Here is a 19,645-nt window from a genome sequence, read left to right as displayed (position 1 = left end):
AAAAGAAATAATTAATGAATAAAATGTGATTATACAGGTCTTTGGAGTTCTGGTGTGGTGCTGTGGGCTAATGGGCTGGACTGCAAGTTTGGTTTGAACTACGAGGTTGGCAGTTCCAACTTACCAGCTGCTCCTTAGAAATCCTATATAGGGTGACTATGAGTCGAAACTGACTCAACAGCACTTAACAACAATAATACAGATCTCACTTAAAATTTGCTATAGTACAAAATTTCAAACTTCAAGCATGTCTGGGAATTCATTCTTACAGTTAGTTACTTAACCAGAAACATTATTTTTAAAATCTGAACATTTATTGAATGTGAGGGGTAAGATTCAAGAATGTTTGTTACATTATTTTCAGTATATTCCTATTTATTTTTCAGTTATGCAATATTCTCTTAAAATATAAAACACAGAGGGTCATTTTAATATATTCTTAACTATTGGGTAGTCTTAGACATAGAAACGCAGAGGAACAAGACTCTAATATTCAGAGTAACTCATATATAAAAATTTGAAGAGGTAATATTTTACTAGGAAAAAACCAATAGTGCATTAGGAATTAATATGATTTCAGTAAATTAAATTTCCCTTTAAATAATGCATTGACTGAGCAAGTCTAAATTTTAGAAAACTTACCATAGCCACTTCTTTCAAAGCTGAAGTCACAGAAATAACAGGTCTAAAATGTTGCTTTGATAGAGAGCCACCAGTTTCACACTGCCCTAAAGGCAGGGACTCATCAGAATTCTTTACTCCTTTAGTCACCAACTATAATAAAAAATTAAACCATATGAGAAAACTTTTTACATAAACTCTTTGTATTCACTTAATCTGCATGACATTTTCTTACTCTTAAACTACTTTTTTTAACAAGGCACTGTGCTAGGTGCTAGGTACAGAGAAACAAATTAAAAGAAATATTCCATCTCAGATACAGACATAATCATGTGTCATGAAGTCTTAATTCACTCCCTTCCCTGGCACTAAACAATGTTTCGTAAAATGATGCTGAGAAACTGTCTGCCTCTTAAAATATTCAATATTAGGCCTCTCACTTTATTTCAATCCATTACAACATCTGATAGGAAGAAAAAATAATTTATTAATCTTACACCTCAAAAAGAAATTCTTTTGCAAATTCTGAAAGTCTTGGCTTAATGTCCTTTAATTTCAAACATCAATCTACCAACATACAAACGCTCATTATAAAAATGTCAATGTAAGTGAGAATAAAAGTGACAGGTATAGGTCACAGTAAGATTAATTTCATTTAAAATATCTTTCCTCTTTATACATGTTTAGTATTTCTTGCCATTTGAATTCTAAACAACATGAACATTTTGAACCTTTAAGGAACTGTGGTTCCGTAGGACCAGCATTGGACTGAGAACTACAATGTCAGTAGTTCGATCCTACCAGCTACTCCCCAGGAGAAAGATGAGGCACTCTACTCCTGCAAAAACTTAGAGCCTTGATGTGCGGAGCACCCAAACTTGCAGATAGTACCATTTGACTTAGCTTGGATGGCTTGCTCATCAGAACTTGACTACAGGAAGATAAAAAGCTTGATATAGGAAGTAAACATAAATCACTACAATTTGATGACTGGACCTTTGTGCATCGATGTAGCTGCTCAAAATTCCAACCAAAAAGGAAAGATTCTTCATAACAAGGATCAAGCCTGTCCCCTCAGCACGCAGGGTTAATAGAGCCGGGCAACTTAGACATTGTCTACCAAAAATGGGGAGCTATAAAGGCACAAAGTGGCTGGCTTACAAATTTTCAAGAGTGTGTATAGTTTCAGAACAATGGGGTAAGGTAGAATCCCCGCTGAATAGTTTTCCTTTTGTCCAGATTTGTCTTGTGAAAGGGGGTGAAAGAGGAATCTTTTGATAGTGAATAACTGTCTTCATGAGTAATTGCAATTGTCACAACTGTAAAGGTAGAAGATGTGAAACAACATTTCAGGAACAGAGAACCCCAGGACCATCAAGAGGGAAGAGCATGAACAGAGCATGTGACACTAACCAGAAAAGCTATGACAACAGAGATGGAAGCAGAAGCAATGGCATAGGCAGACAGAGCAGCAGAGGATTTGAGACCCATGGAACCTGAGAGCAGGAGGCTGACTTGCAAAATGTGCCTTTTGGTTGTTTAAATGACTATATGTTTTCTGTACACCAAAAAAAAAAAATTTGAAAAAAAAAAAAAGGAGGGGGGTAAAGTAAAGGTGAATATTGTTAACCAATGGTGTTTGGAGGGAATTATAATCATTGCAATGAAACAGAAAATTATTGGTTGAATGAAAAACTGATGATCTGCCCTGTAAACTATCACTCAATTCACAATAAAAGCTTTTTTGAAAAAAGATTTAGAGTCTCAGGAACCCTAGAAAGGGTTGCTATGAGCTAGAACCAACTCCAGGGTACTTACCAATAAGAACTACAGTGACAAGGAATCCTGGTGTGGAATAATAGGATAAGGACTGGACTACTAACCCATCAGCCATTCCTTGGAGATCCTATACATAGTTTCTATTAGCCAGAACTGACTCAAGGGCACTTAACAACAACAACAGTAGCATGGAATGAATTTTTTCCCTACTTCTACTTTTGTCTCAAATGAGTAATCAAGAATTTCTGGTGAGGATACATTTCATACAAGGAGTGGCATAATGTTAACAGAACTCAACTACTAACCAAAAGGTGAGCAGTTCAAGCCCACTAGTCACTCTATGGGAGAAAGACATGGCAGTCTTCTTCCATAAAGATATATAGCTTTGGGAATACTTTAATAGGGGAGGTTCTATTTTCTCTTTAGGATACCTATTATGTTGTGGGTTAATGAACTGGACTGTAAAGTTTGTAAGGTCAGATGTTTAAAGCTCACCAGCTGTTCCTTGGAAACCCTATACAGGGTCGCTATGGGTCGGAACCAACTTGACAGCACTTAACAACAACAACAACAACAATTAGCCCTATACAGGGTTGCTATGAGTCCAAATCAACTCGATGGCACTGAACAGCAAGAAGAAGTAAAAACAGACTTCATAGCAGTGGATTTGGTTCGGGTTTAGCACATATTGCATATGCAATATTTCTTGAGTGTCTTCTAAGAAATACGGTTCTAATATTCAGTCTTCCAGAGTTTCATTTTATATATACAAGGGTAAGTAAAAAAGCATTGATACTTGCATTCCAGCTCATTAATGTTCGAGTATATTCCAAACAAAAGTATTTAAACATGTCTTTGCAATCAGTGAATGGCTGCAGACAAGTTGTCTCAGCAATACATTTGCCTTAGTCTCATTAATTGTTGTTAGGTGGCATCAATTTGGTTCTGACTCATTAGCTACCCTACGTACAAAGGAATGAAACACTGCATGGTTCTGCACTACCTTCACAATTGTTGTTATGTTTGAGCTCATTGTTGAAGCCATCATATCAATTTAGTTGGGGGTCTTCCTCTTTCTCGCAGTTTCTCTACTCTGCCAGGCATAAAGTCCTTTTCCAGGGACTAGTGCCTTCTGATAATATGTCCAATGTCTGGGAGACAAAGTTACACCATTCTTGCTTCTAATCTTTCTGACTGCACTTCTTCCAATGCAGATTTGTCTGTTCTTTTGAAGTCCATGGTATTGTCAATATTCTTAGGCAACACCTTAATTCGAATACATTGATTCTTCTGCAGTCTTCCTTATTCATTGTCCAGCTTTCCTATTCATATGAGGTGAATGAAAATACCATGGCTTGGGTCAGGTGCACCTTACTCCTCAAACTGACATCTTTGTTCTTTTGTCTTTTGTAGTAGATTTACCAAATAACTCTTGATTTCTTGACTTGTGCTTCCATGAGTGTTGATTGTAGATTTAAGTAAGATAAAGTCTTTGGCAACTTCAATTTTTCCTCCATTTCTCATAATGTTGTTTATTGGTCCAGTTGTATTTCAAGTCCATCTTGCTTCCCATATGTAAGTAAGGATGTTTTATCTGCATATCGTAGGTGGTTAATGAGTCTTCCTCCAATTGATGCCATGTTCTTCATATAATCCAGCTTCTTGGATTATATGCTCAGCATACAGACTGAATAAGTATGGTGAAAGGATACAACCCTGGCATATACCTTTCCTGATTTTTAAATCACACAGTTGGGTATACACTGTCAAAGAATCAGAATAATGAAGACACTGATTTTTTTCTTGTGTAAGATCAATAATACTTATGAGAATCAAATGAAAGAGGTATGGTCTTAACTGAAGAAAAATACACCAACATATACACACACACACACAAACACATATATAAAATGAAACTTTCAATTTCAGTAAATTTAATAACTCCAACTCTGTATACCATATTAACCATTCCTGTGTTAATAAGCAAACAGGAAATCATCTATACTACATCCTGGTGTGGCACTGTGTGATAAAGCACTGGACCACAAGGTCGATTTGAACCACAAGGTCAGTGGTTCAAAGTCACCCACCACTCCTTGGAAATCCTATACAGGGTCACTGTGAATTGGAACTGACTCAACAGAACTTAACAACAACAACTTTCTTTCTGCTGAAGTAACTGTTTGGGAAAGTAACTTCAATTTACACTCTATAGAGGAGCTCTGGTAGCGTAGTGGTTACGACTCGGGCTGTGAACCGCAAGGTCAGCAGTTCGAAACTACCAGCTGCTCCGCGGGAGAAAGATGAGGCTTTCTACTCCCGTAAAGATTTACACCCTCGGAAACCCTGTAAGGGTCGCTATGAGTCGGTTCCGACTCCACGGCACATAACAACAACAACAAGATTAAGCTGGATTTAAGGACTTATAATATGACAATTATTTTTCTAGACAATTTACACAGAGCAACATTAGAGATCAAACTCTTCATCCAGGAGATTAGAAAACAAAGGCCTACAAACACTAAACCAATTCCAGGAGGCTACTGACTGACAGACTGTTGTTGTTGTTAAATGCCATCGAGTCAATTCCAACCCATAGCGACCCTCTATAGGGTTTCCAAGGAGTAGCTGGTGAGCTTGAACCACCAACTTTTCAGTTCAAAAGACTTTGCAGTCTGATGCATTAGCCCACAGCGCCACACCAGGACTCTGACTGACAGATTAGGGACTCAAAAATCAGGTATTATGATTTCTAACTTTACCTTTTTCTCATTATATGAGGTATATCCAATAAACAAATGTTCACTAAACACTTCTATACTTGGTTCTGAATAACACGATTCATAGAATTCCCACAAAACTTACTTATTTGTACTATTATTTACCAGTTACCAAGCTAAGCATTTTACAGCGTAAATCAATTCTTTGGTTGGAAATGATAGAAATGAACTCTAGAGACACAAACAAGATGAGGGGATTGGACTAGAGCTGAAGAGAGAGAACAGGAAAAGGGAGGGGAGGAAGGAAGTGAAGGGAGATAGGAAAAGAAAAAAGAAGAGAGGTCTAAGGGAGAGAGAAAGGGCAAGAAGGAAGAAAGAAGGAAGGAAGGAAGATTAATAGGATCACAGAAGCAAAGGAAAACCCTCCAAAAGAAGAGGAGAGAGGGCAGTTATAAGGATCTAGATAATAAAACTAGCTACGTTTTTATCTGGCTCTCTTAATTAGATTTCATAAACTCCAACTTCATTCTTCTGATATTCTATTCAAATTTTAAGTCCTGAGAGAGAATTCAATTGGCCTACTCTGGATCATATGCTTGCAACCACAGCATAATACTGCCACTATAAAAATATTTCTGAAGGAACATGAAGAATTAAAAATTATGTCTAACTGGAAACAAGGACTGTAATGTATTGCTGTATTGTTATATGCTATCGAGTTGGTTCTGACCATATTGACCCTGAATGGGGTTTCTAAGAGTGGCTGGTGGGTTTGAACTGCCAACCTTATAGTTAGCAACCCACTGCTTATTCTACAGCACCACACCAGGACTCAGGAAACCAGGATTATCAAGTTTTTTATAATATACTCATAAAATCGGACACTTGTGTTTACATGTAAACTGTCTAAGAAAGAGATACTGTTAAAGAGGAGAAACTAAACACAGAGAAAAAATTTCTTACACTGTGTTTACATAGCTTAGGGAACAAAGAACACTGATATTTACTGAAATTTTCTTGTCCTGCTGGTTCAGTGGGTAAAGCACTCAGCTATACAAAAGGTCTGCAGTTTGCACCTATCAGTATCTCTGTAGAAGAAAGGTGTGGTAGCCTGCTTCCATAAAGACTTACAATCTTGGAAAATCCATACGGTCACTAAGAGTTGGAATCGACACAAAGGCAAGAGGGTTGGTTTGGTTTAGTATAATAAGAATATGATTGTTCTTGAAAATATATTGGATGGGTGGAATGAAGTCTAGTGCAGTCTACTACTAGAAGTAGAGAAATCTAATTACAATTGGTTATCTGAAAAAATAGAACTTTGCTATTGTGCAAATCTGTAGCTATGCAGTAATAAAAATATTATGTAAGAATGCAGTGTATCTTTGCAGAGGTGAATTCTTGTTTGACATAATTTGTAAAATGATATGCACTTGGAGTACAAAAATGATAGTTTCAGGCTTACTATGAGAAAAGCTGACTAAATAAGAACACAAAGGGAGTTCTTTACCAATTCATACAAATATAACCTTTGCCTCACTGCAACTCAGCATGGGTTGTATATTTTTGTTTCTTATGCTGATGATATAACCCCAGAAGAACAGAAGCTGATTCTTTTCATTTGCTGTATATGTATGCTACATATGTAGGCTCACAAGTACTTTCCAGGCCTCGGTTAAGTTTGAAAGAAAAAATAAAATTTTGGCCAATGAATCAGGAGATAATTGTTGGGTACTCTTAAAGAAAATGTGATGTACTAGCACTCAAACCCTGTTCATGCTGTGTCTGAAGTTCAGGAATGAAAAGGGAGACTAAGAGATGAAAAGGAATTCTCAACTTTAACTTTTGAAACTAAAGGCAATAATGTAACAGAGGAGATAGAAATGAGAGCAGGTATTACCTAAAACTACTTTACATATAAAATAGAACTACCGAAAAATCCTTAAGACTTTCATCTGATTACCAGGGGTTTAACTGTTTTCCTCATTTTCTTATAATTGTTGTTGTTGTTGTTGTTAAGTGCTGTCAAGTTGGTTCCAACTCATAGCAAGAAAATCTTCCTGAATCCCTAAACAAAATAAATCCCTAATGCAAATATATCATTGGATGAACTTCCAAGAAACAAAATCATACTAAAAGATACACAAAAGGCATCTGACTGCCTTTTTACTATTTTTATCACAGAAAATGGACAAAAGCACTGACACATTTCCATTAAAGACAGAAGCATTATTTCTATTGTTATTCATCCTTTTTATCACAACTTACAAAAAGTAGAGGATACAAAGGTATAGAGAGTAGCATAGTGGTTATAATTCAGGCTGCTAATCTCACAGTCAGCAGTTTGAAACTACCAGCTGTTCCATGGGAGAAAGACGAGGCTTTCTGCTCCTGTAAAGATTTACAGCCTCGGAAACCCTATATAGGGTTGCTATGAGTCGGAACCGACTCCACGGCACACTGCCACCACCACACCACCATAAAAATATATACCTTGATACATATATGTAATAGTTTGTCTAGTACATACAAGAATTTAATAATCTTAAATGTAGCATTATAATCTATGATAGAAAGACTTATAATCAATAAATGATGCTGTGACTTACTAAGCTACCTGGCCATTGTTGTAATTAGGTACTGTGAGTTGGTTCCGACTAAAAGCAACCCTATGCATAACAGTACAAAACATTGCCAGGTCCTGCACCAGACTCACAATTGTTATTACGTTTGAGCACACTGCTGCTGTCACTTTGTTAGCCCATCTGTGAGGCCAGTAAAATTCAAGGTAGAGATGTCAGCTCAGAAGGTTATGGTAACTGTTTTAGGAGATTCCAAAGAGGTCATCTTCGTATTTACCACTCGTCTGTCATTTTGTTGTACTGTGGTGGTTTGGGCATTACTGTGATGCTGGAAGCTATTCCACCTGTATTTTATACACTAACAGGTTCAGCCTTGATGGGCAGGTTTCAGAAGAGGTTCCAAATTCAAGACAGACTATGAGGAAGGAGAGGAAGACTACTTCTGAATATTAAGCCACTGAAAACCTTATGAATAGCAGCAGAACACTGTCAGACACAGTACCAGAAAATGAAAACATAAATATCATGAGGAAGTTGTCAGATGTAGTGCCAGAAGATGAGCTCCTTGGGTTGGAAGCACTCAAAATAGGACTGGGGATGAGCTGTTTCCTCAAAGTAGAGCGGATCATGACAATGTGAATAGAGTGAAGAGTCTGGGTTCTTCATTTGCATATTGGGCACAAGACTCAAAATAAGAAAAAACTGTAAACATCTGTTAAAAATTGGAACATGGAATGTATGCTGTATGAATGTAGGAAACTGGAAGTTGTCAAAAATTAAATAGAATGCATAAAGATCATTATCCTAGGCATTAGTAAGCTGAAATGGACTAATACTGGCTATTGTGCATCGGACAATCCTATGGTTCACTATCCTGGGAATGACAAACTCAAGAGGCATGGCATTGCTTTCATCATCAAAAAGAACATTTCAAGATCTAACTAGAAGTACAATGCTGTCTGTAATATGATGATATGCATATGTCTACAAGAAAGACCAGTTAACAGCGCTATTATTCAAATTCACACGTCAACCTCCAAAGCCAGGAAGAAGAAATTGAACAATTCTACCAACTGCTTCAGTCTGAGATTGATCAAATAGGCAGTCAAGATGTATTGATAATTACTGGTGATTGGAATGCAAAGGTTGGAAACAAATAGAAAGAATCAGTAGTTTTAAAATATGACCTTGGTGATAGAAATTATATTGGAGATAGCATGACAGAATTTTGCAAGATCAGTAACTTATTCACTGCAAAGATCTTTTTTAAATAACATAAAATGCAATTATTTGTATGACAAACAAACAAATGTTTTTCATCAGATGGAATACATACAAATAAAATTGACTACATTTGAGGGAAGAAATTGTGGAAAAGCTCAATATCATCAGCCAAAATTAGGCCATGGTCTAACCCTATTCAGGGTCGCTATGGGTCGAAACCGACTCGACGGCACTTAACAACAACAACAACAACTACTGTTGAATAGACCATAAATTGTTCATATGTAAGTTCAGACTGAAGCTGAAGAAATTTATAACAAGTCTATGAGAATCAACATATGACCTTGAGCATATTCCACGTGAATTTAAAGACTGTCTCAACAACAGAAAACCAGAAGAGCTGTGGGATGACATTAGGAACATCATACAGGAAGAAAGCAAAATGTCATTTAAAAGACAGGAAAGAAAAACAAAAATGGATGTCAGAAGAGACTCTGAAACTTGCTCCAAAGTGTAAATATGCTAAAGTGAATGGCAGAAATAAGAAAGTAAAAGAGCTGGACAGAAAATTTCAATGGACTGCTACGTTGCACCTCAATGTAAAGAAAACAAAAATTCTTACAACTGAACCAATAACATGATAAGCTGAGAAAAGATTAAAGTTGTCAAAGACTTCATTTTCTGTGAATCCACTATCAACAATCATGGAAACAGCAGTCGAGAAATCAAATGACTTGGGAGCAAGTATTATATTAGGTAAATTTGCTGCATAAGATCTGTTTAAAGTGTTCAAGAGTAAATATAACTGTTTGAGGACTAGGGTGTGACCCACCCAAGCCATAGTATTTTCAATAGCCTCATCTGCATGCAAAAGTTGAGACAATGAATAAGGAAGACTGTAGTATAAATTGATTCATTTGAGTTATGGTGTTTGAGCAGAATATAAAAAGTACCAAGGACTGCCAGAAGAAAAAACAAATCTGTATTGGGAGAAGTAATGTCCAAATGCTCCTTAGAAGGTAGGATGATGATAATTTGTCTCTAATACTAGGGATATTATCTGGAGAAGGACATTATGCTTGGTAAAGTGGAGGATCAGTGAAAAAGAGGAAGATGCCCAACAAGCTGGGTTTGCACAGTAGCAGCTGCAATGAGTTCAAGCGTAATAACTGTGAGGATGGTAAAGGACTGGGCAGTGTTGTCTTCTGTTTGCATATGGGTCAGAGCCGCCTCGATTACACCCATCACCAACAACAGTCTTGAAAGATTTTCTCAAATGACAATAATGGGGAATTCTTAATGACGTTTTAAGAAAATTGAAGACTGCACTGATGAGAAAAAGGCCAGGAAAGTTGTGCTGAGGAATTTGTTCCCATCACAACAATACGCCTAATTAATTTTTGAGGGTAGCAAGGGCTGTCTTAAGAGAATTTTGCTGGGATGGTCTACAGTCCTGTGTCTAGCCCTGCAGAGTTCATTTTATTCCCAAAATACAAAGGTTGTTTCACAAGCGTAAATTTGATGAACTTGATCTATACTTATGTGGTAGCTGTAAATACCAACTAAGCGGGAAGGAGTCTCCAACCTAACCCCTTGGTACACAGGGTTGATAGGGATGGGCAACTTCGACAATGGCTACCTAAAATGGGGGAGTTATATAGGTACAAAGTGAATGGCTTATAAGTTTTCAAGAGGGAATTTAATTTCAGAGTATGCGGGGGGAAGGTATAATCTCCACTGAATAGTTTTCATCTTGTCTAGACAGGTCTGGTGAAAGGAGATGGGGATAAGACTCTTATGATTCAATAGTGAGGAACTGCTATCATGACTAATTGCAACTGTCACAATTGTAATGGGAGAAGTTTTGTAACATAGAGGGGGGAGTAGTTAATCTTACAGTGCAGGAACAGAGGATCCTAGGACCATCAAGGGAAAGGAGCATGAGCGGAACGCAGAACCCTATCCAGAGAAGCAATGACACCAGAGATGGAGGCAGCGATGATGACATGGAGAGATAGAGCAGCTGAGGAGTCTAGACTCATGGAAAAAGAAAAGTTGTGTGCTGGTGGCCAGGAGGCAGCCTTGCAGAATGTGCCCTTTGGTTGTTTAAATGATTATTTATTCCTGAGTGTGTTTGTGTATATCCAAAAATCAGAGGGAATACAAGCAAATATACTATTGAATGATGATGCATGGAGGGGATTGTAATCATTGCAATGAAACGAAACACGACAGGATAAGTGCAAAACCAATGTTCTCCCATGTAAACTATTACTCAATTTACAATAAAAACTTTAATTAAAAAAAGACAAAGGGTGTTTCAAAGGAACACAATTTGAATTCCTTGAGGCTGCCAAATAATCCGTTTTGACCGGATGTAAATTGAAAAGTGCAGAATTCTTTATCAGGGAAGGATTAGAGAGATGAATACACCACCTTCAGAAGTTTATAGATTTAGATGGAGGGTATGTTGAAAAACATTAAGTTTACATTTTGGCTCTGCTGGACAAGCACTAGACTGCAAACCAAAAGATCAGTAGTTTGAGTCCACCATCTACTCCACGGAGAAAGATGAGGCTTTTTGCTCCCACAAAGACTTATAGCCTCGGAAACCCTATAAAGGGATGCTATGAGTCAGATCTAACTTTGCAGCACTTAACGACAACAACGATTTTGCAGCAATACTTTTTGACTTATCCTTGTATGACCCCGTAAGAGATATCAGAACATTGATATAACCAGATTAAAAGTATGTGCTAAATCTTACATGTTCTTCCCACACTTTCTTTCCTCTTTCATATGCTTCCTTTCTCTTTCGCTCTAGTTGTTCTTTTAGTACAGCTGCACGTGCATTTGCTTGGGACTGAAAATTTTTAAAAATCAACAAAATTAGTTATCTGAGAGAAAGGTTTAGGATTTTTTTCAGGTCTACAAAGATAACATTTTAACATTTTAGCTGAAAAAGAAGTATGTGTGAGGGGGAATAAAGCAGGAGGAGGGAAAGTGTGATAGGGGGAGTGGCAAATGCTTTCATAATAGGAATGCAAGGTAACTCTCATAGCAGGTGCTCAATAAATAAATAGTGGAATGAAAACAAATACAGGCAAATACTAATGGAAAATTTACAACAATAACTATTATATATGGGCTTCATTTATTTATCTTCAAAAAGTCTGTGGAAAATTGTATACTTTCCATCTACTTTTGTTCTTTTTATGGTCACGTGTATGATAGTTTTAAGCACTTATGTTGTGGTTTCATCTAATTACTACTCCCAAATATGTGATATAAAAAGTGAAAAATATTATTATTCAGAAATCACAAAGTGACAAATAAAGGGAAAAGGAAAACTACAGTAAAATAATAAAGTGATTTAATTATGCAAGAACATTAAATTGTACCTCAAGTTTCAATTTTATCTAAAAGCAAATCAAAAAGTTTTTATCATTTCTAGTCTATACCTTAAATGCTTCAATCTTTCTGCTTCTCATTTCAGCCTCTTCACTCCCTTCTTCATCTTCTTTCTACAAAATACATAGATAAGCAAACTATTCAGGATAGGACTACATCAGTACAGAACTGTATGGAGGATAATATAAATAAACACCTAGAAATGGAAAATGATAAATTACTCAATGCTGATAATTTTCTACTATAACAACAAATGAACTACTTAACTAACAACCCCTTAGAGACAATGAGACAAAAAGACAGAAAGAGAATGGTATAAAACATTCTCTAATTCATACATGGGTAATATTTTTAATTTCTACTCTATACCTCAAAAACAAATGGTCTTATTAATTATCAGTCACATAAATGAGATATATGTGTAGTTTTATGTTCTCTCACTTGTACTTCATCACCTTTTCTTTTTATGTTAGTGGAACTAACGCTTAATCTTAATATGTTACATATGTTGTTGTCGTTAAGTGCTGTGATGTTGGTTCCGACTCACAGAGACCCTGGATAGGGTTTCCAAGGAACGACTGGTGAATCTGAACTGCTGTCCTTGTGGTTCAAACCAACCTGGCAGTTTAGTGCATTAACCTGCAGCACTACATAATACAATTCAGTTATTTCTATAAAAACAGATTTTCAACCTACCTTTTCACCACGAAGTTTGGCTCTAATTTGTTGGCGCTCATTGAAATTCTGCAATCTTATTTGTTTTAGTCTTGCTAGATAAACCTGCAAGTTGGGGGGAAAAAAAGCAAGGTATTAATTTAATAGAAAAACTATCAACATTTTTACTGCTAATTTTTTTTTTAAAGGAAAAGTGTTAATCTGAAAACAAGAAATAAAAATTTTGAAATTTGGTTAATGAAAAATGTTATATTAGCTTCCAAGTGTTTAATTCAGATCAAACTATTTCTGAAAAGCACATACTTGAAATTTATCATAACGAAAAGAAATTCAACTGAGAAGACTGAATAGCAGTTATAGTACAGTATGTCAGTCAAAATATATTAACAAGCCCCTATAGACCTACAAAATCCTCAAATAATTGTTAAGAATTTAAACCATGCAAGAAAAGAAGGCAATGAACTCAAAAATGGCAGTGACGGAGGTAGAGAACATGCAGGACGCATACCTCTTCCTCTTTGTTTCTTGGCTTCCCTCCTCTTGAAGAGCTGGACCTGCCTCCATACATAGCTGCCAGGTTTTGCAGGATTCCCTGTTTATCATTTAATGTACTAAGTTTAAGAATGACTAAAGCTACATCATCATCTTAATTAGGAATACCAGGTGCCACTTTATTTCTTTGGGCAAAAACTGATCATTTCTAGCACATATACTCTGATAACAAAATCTATCCTTTTTTCAAATCAATGTAATGATTTCAGTGAAAACAAATATATTCAGTGAAAACAAAAGGGTGCAATTAAACCCAAAACATAATTATTTAAAACACAGACCAGCTATGTTTTTACTAAGCTTTCAAGTAAACAAGTTTTTCAAACTACTTTGGAGGTTAGCTAATCCTCAAATAAAAAACTTTCCTCTATAAAACCAATCCACTCACATATTTGTTTATATCTAAATATACAAAAAATAAAATCTGAGCTCACTGCTTATCAACTCAATAAATGCATTGTATATTAACTATAAGATTGAATTCAAACTCTTTACACTCAGCAAGTCCTGCTGCTATACTACAAATGATCATTGCCCATCACAAACTGTCTCATTTTGAACACAGTTTATCACAAACGTTAGTCTCATTATTTGTAAATTCTGTATTTGCAAATTTGCATAGCTGCTAAATTTATTTGTAACCCTAACATCAATACGTGCAGAGCATTCATGGGCACTTGCAGACATGCATACAGCAACAATCTGATTCACCCAATGTGCATGCTCTCAACTGAGCCTGAACAAAGTAATGGCCTGCCTTTTTTCAACTCTCCTACTGTAAACAGTGCCCTTTTTGATTTCAAGTTGGTGTTATGGTTTCTGTATTTTATGTACTTTCTGTTGACATTTTCACTATTTACAACAACCCTGGTCATAGTACTAAAGCACTGTCTAGTGTTCCTAAGTACAATAAGGCTGTAATCTACTTTAGGGAAGAAAATTATGTGTGCTAAGATAAGTTTCCGCCAGGCATGAATTTTAGAGCTGTTGACTATAAGCTCAACATTAATGAATAAATAGATATTTAAATAAGGTATATTTAAACAGAAACAAACATAAAACAACATTATATACCAATTGGTTAATGGGAATGTTATAAAAAAGAGAGTAAAGGAATCTAACCCTGCATTCCCCCTAGAAACAAGTTTCGTATTCACTAATTTACTGTTTGTGGCACCTCTACAGAATATAATTACCATGAATAATAAGGATCCATTGCATGTCCTTATTGATGTTGTAAAGTGCCATCGAGTCAGTTCTGACTCATAGTGACCCTGTATAGGGTTTCTGAGAAGGAGCTGGTGGGTTTGAACTGCTGGCCTTGTGGTTCATAGTCCAGTGCTGATCTGACAGCACTACAACAGTAATCCATGTTTGTATCAGAAATTAATTAACATAATTCAATAAAAGCATCAGATTGTCAAATTATCTACTTTCTCTTCCTTCAGCACAGAAGCATGCTTCAAATTCTTCTCAACTAAAAAAAGTCATTTCAATCCCAATTCCGTGTTGCCCACATATACTACCCTTTTATCTACACGTTGAAAGTGTACTTTTCGTATTCATTGTCTACATTTTCCTACTTTCTATTTATATTTTTAACCTACTGCAAACTGGTTTCTGATCCCATCATGTCTTGGAAACTTTTCTCTGAAGAGTCAACAATGTCTTCCTAATTCGAAATTCAAATGGACTTTTTCCACCTATTTTTGCTTTGAACATTTCAATTACAAATCAGTTTTCATAAATAAAAATCCAAATCTTACTTATATAAAGTTTTCTCTCATCACAGGAAAGTTCACTGTAGAAAACGTATAAAGAAAATATACATCAAACATAATGCTTTCACAGAGAAATTTTAGTTTGATGACATTCACTTCCAAATTTCGTTCTATGCATACGTATGAATACATATATGTTGATAAGAGAAGCCTTGGTGGCGCTGTAGAATCAACACTGCACTGTTGACCACAAGGCCAGCAGTTCAAACCCACCAAACATAAACATGAGACTTACTGCTCCTGTAAAGATTTACAATCTCAGAAACCATATACAGGGTTGTTATGAGTGGGAATCAACTCAGTGGCAACAGGTTTGGTTTTCTGATTTAGTTGCTGAAAGGGGCCATTGAGTTGGCTTTGACACATAGCAACCCTATGTACAATAGAATAAAATACTGCCCAATTCTGTGCCATCCTCATAATTAATGCTATGTCTGAACCCACTATTACAGTCACTATATCAATCTACCTTGTTGATGGCCTTCTATTTTTAACAACCCTCTCCTTACCAAGTATAACGTCCTCATGAGCATGGGCCCTCCTGATAACATGTTTGCATATGTGAGATTAGTCTAATAACCAACCTCCCTTCTAAAGAACATACTGGTTGTACTTATTCCAAGACAGATTTTTTTCATTCTTTTGGCAATCCATGGTATATTTAATATTCTTCACCATAATTCAAATGGATGACTTCTTTGGTCTTCCTTACTCATTGTCCAGCTTTTTCATTTATATGAGATACTGAACATACTATGGATTGGTTCAGACACAGTTTAATACTCAAAGTAACATCTTTTTAAGTTTTTAAAGATGTTTTTTGCAGCAGTTTTGCCCAATATTACATATGGCTTGATTACTTAACTGCTGCTTCCATGGGCATTGATTGAGGAGCCAAGTAAAATTAAATCCTTAATTTCTTCAGTATTTTCTTGGTTTATTGTGATGTTGCTTATTGGTTCTGTAGAGATTTTTGCTTTGTGATGAGGTATAATCCACACTGAATGTTGTAGTCTCTGAGTTTCATTAGTAAGTGTTCCAATTCATAAACATTTTGAGCAAAAAAAGTGGAGTCATCTTCATATCGCAGGTTGTTACTGAGAGTCTTCCTTCAATTCTGATGGTGCATTTTTCTTCATATAATCCAGTTTTTCAGATTATTTGTTCAGCATATAGATCAAATAAGTATGATGAAAAGATAGCGTTGATGCAGACATTTTCCTGATTTAAACATCACAGTAACTCCCTATCCTGTTGGACATACTGCCTCAGGTTCAGCTTGAACACAACTAAATGTTCTGGAATCTCATTCTTCACAATGTTACCCATAATGTTGTAATTTTCATTTTGGCACAGTCAATAAAACACAAGTAAACACCTTCTTGATTTTCTCAGCTTTCAGACAAGATGCACCTGATACCAGCAATGATAATTCTCATTTCATATCTTCTTCTTAATCTGGCTAGAATTTTTGGCAATTCCGTGATGATACACTGCTGAAATAGTTTTTGAAATATCTTCAATAAAATTTTACTTGAGTGTGATATTAATGACATCGTTTGATAATTTCTGCACTTTGCTTATTCACTTTTCTTCGAGATGAGCACACACCTGGTATCTTCCAGTTGATTGGCTAGGTATGTCTTCCAAATTTCTTGGCATAAACAAATGAGCACTTCCAGAGTTACAATTGTTTGTTGAAACATCTCATTTGGTATGCCAACATTCCTGGAGCTTGTTCTTCACGAATACCTTCAGTGTAGCATGGCTAGTTCTCCCTTCAGTTAGCATTGGTTCTTGGTCATATGCTATGTTCTGAAGTGGCTGAACCGCAACCAATTTTTTTTGGTTTAGTGACTCTGTGTATTCCCTTCCATCTTCTTGACACTTTCTGTGCCATTCAATATCTTATCGTGCTGTTGTTGTTCAACAACAACAGCACGATAAGATATTAACAACTTAAGTGCCAATGAGTCAGTTCCGATTCATAGCAATGCTGTATAGGGTTTCCCAGGAGTCAATGGTGGGTTTGAACAGCTTTGATCCATTTATTTAGAGTCTGTTGTTTAAATTCCAAGTGTTTGGAGATCTTATGCTATCTTTTTGTTAACAATTTCTAGCTTGATTTTATTGTTTAGAGAATACACTCTGTATGATTTTAATTCTTACAAATCTGCTAAGGTTTGTTTTATGAATCAGCATATGATCTATGTTGGAAAATGTTCCTTAAATGTTTGGGAAAGAAATGTTTAGGTATACATTGCTTAATGTCTGTTCAGGCAACATCCTTGGTTCCACAAGGTACTTTTTTTTAAAAAGGGAAAGCAGCTTTCAATTTGTTTATTTTCCACCCAAATAGTTTTAAAGACCTCAAACTCCAAGAGTGAATGAGTAGTAGGACACCAGGGAACATCCCTGTCTGCATAGCATCTCCACCTCTGTCTGGCTTCATTCACCTACCCAGCAGCTGTGCAGCACAGTCTTTCTCTCCCAGCACGGGCAGTACCTTCTGAAGCTGTTCTGCTCTCACACAGGTCCAAGGCATTCACAGGCTCCTGGCAGTGACAGCAGCAATGGCTACACATGATCAGAAAGTGGTCGCATCAACAGGGTGGCAACAGCCAGGACAGCCACTGCCAGCTGTGCTCTGGCACTTACACATCCATTCTCATAGCTATCTCACCGTGACCTCCTCACTCCCCAACATGCACTCTTTAATTTTATTAGCTTTCTATTTCATATATTTTGAGCTCAATTGGTTGTGCAAACAGATTTAGGGTTGCAGTTCCTGTTGATGGATTATTCTTTTTACTGTTATGTAATCTCTCTCATTCTTTATCTCCAGTATTTTAATTTGCTCTCCCAGCAACAAATTTTTTTTGTTTGAAATGTTTTTATTTTACTTTATTTTTCATTACTTGACTTAGATATCTAGCACTGCTGTAACAGAAATGCCACTAGTGTATAGTTTTAACAAACAGAAACTTGCTCATAATTTATGAGGCCCAAAATTTGAACTCAGGATGGCAGCTCTTGGGAAGGCTCTCTTTTGGCTGTGGAGGAAAGTCATCTCTTCTGAGTATCTGCTCCTAGGCAATCTTCATGTGGCTTGGCATCACTCTTCTTCCATTTCTAAAAGATCTTTCCTAATCTGTACGTTTTTGTAGCTTGTAAGGGATTAATTTAAGATACATTGTGTTGTTAGGTGCTATCCACTCACTTGACTCATAATGACCTTATGTATAATAGAACAAAAATTAGTTCATGGTTCAATATTCTCTAGCAATATCATAATTCAAATGCCTCAATGTTTCTCCCATTATTCACTGTTCAACTTTCACATGCATATGAGGTGACTGAAAGTATCAGGACTTGGACAAGGTGCAGCTTAGTTTTCAGAGAAATATCTTTGCTCTTTAACATTTCAAAGAGGTGTGTTGCAGCAGATTTTCTTGATTGCTGCTTCCATGACCACTGATTGTGAATCTAAGTAAATTAAAACCTTCACAATTTCAATATTTCCTCTATTTATTATGCTGTTGTCTACTGGACCAGTTTTGAGAATTTTTGTTTTCTTTAAACTGAATTACACTCCACACTGAAGGACATAGTCTTTGATCTTCAAGTCTTCTTCACTTTCAGCAAACAAGGTTGTATCATCTACATATCATAGGTTGTTAATGAGCCTTCCTCCAATCTTGATGCCACATACTTATTATAATTTGTTGTTTTTGTTAAGTGATATCAAGTCAGTTATTATGTAGTGAACCTGTGTGGTAGGGTTTCCGAGAAGTGGCTGGTGAGATTGAACCTCCAACCTTGCAGGTAAAACTGACTTTGTAGTCTAGCACATTAACCCACAGTGCCACACCAGGACACCTCATATAGTCTAGCTTCCCAAATTATTTACTCAGCATTGTTGTTAGGTGCCATCGAGTCGGTACTGACCCATAGCGATCTTATGCATAGCAGAACGAAACACTGCCCAATCCTGGGCCAATCGCATTACTGTTGCCACACTTGAATCCATCGATGCTGTCATTTGGCCAATTCATCTCATTGGGGGTCTTCCTCTTTTCCTCTGACCCTCCACCTTATCCATCCAGCGACTGCTCCCTCCTGACAATATGTCCATCTTGGCCTCCCAGGAGCACTCTGGCTGCACTTCTTCTAAAATGGAGCTATTGGTTTTTTTTTGGCAGCCCATGGCACTTTTAGTATTCTTGTCCAACACCATAATTCAAAGGCATCAATTCTTCTATGGTCTTCCTTTTTCACCATCCAGCTTTCACATGCATAT

General features: G+C 36.5%; 1 protein-coding gene across 1 annotated transcript in view; it reads right to left on the bottom strand.

Annotated features, from left to right (window-relative positions):
• Window positions 1-19,645, bottom strand: part of LOC102829195 (serine/threonine-protein kinase Nek1-like) — a 277,499-nt gene that overhangs the window by 91,357 nt on the left and 166,497 nt on the right. Inside the window, 5 exon segments of the mRNA XM_006864548.1 lie at window positions 643-774; window positions 11,694-11,789; window positions 12,388-12,450; window positions 13,019-13,117; window positions 13,521-13,604. Coding sequence (XP_006864610.1) covers window positions 643-774; window positions 11,694-11,789; window positions 12,388-12,450; window positions 13,019-13,117; window positions 13,521-13,604 — 474 coding nt within the window.

Source organism: Chrysochloris asiatica, unplaced genomic scaffold (genome assembly GCF_000296735.1).
Source record: "Chrysochloris asiatica unplaced genomic scaffold, ChrAsi1.0 scaffold00066, whole genome shotgun sequence".
In the NCBI taxonomy this organism is placed as follows: domain Eukaryota; kingdom Metazoa; phylum Chordata; class Mammalia; order Afrosoricida; family Chrysochloridae; genus Chrysochloris; species Chrysochloris asiatica.
Note: the sequence above shows the minus strand (reverse complement) of the source record. Positions and strands in the feature narration are given on the sequence as shown.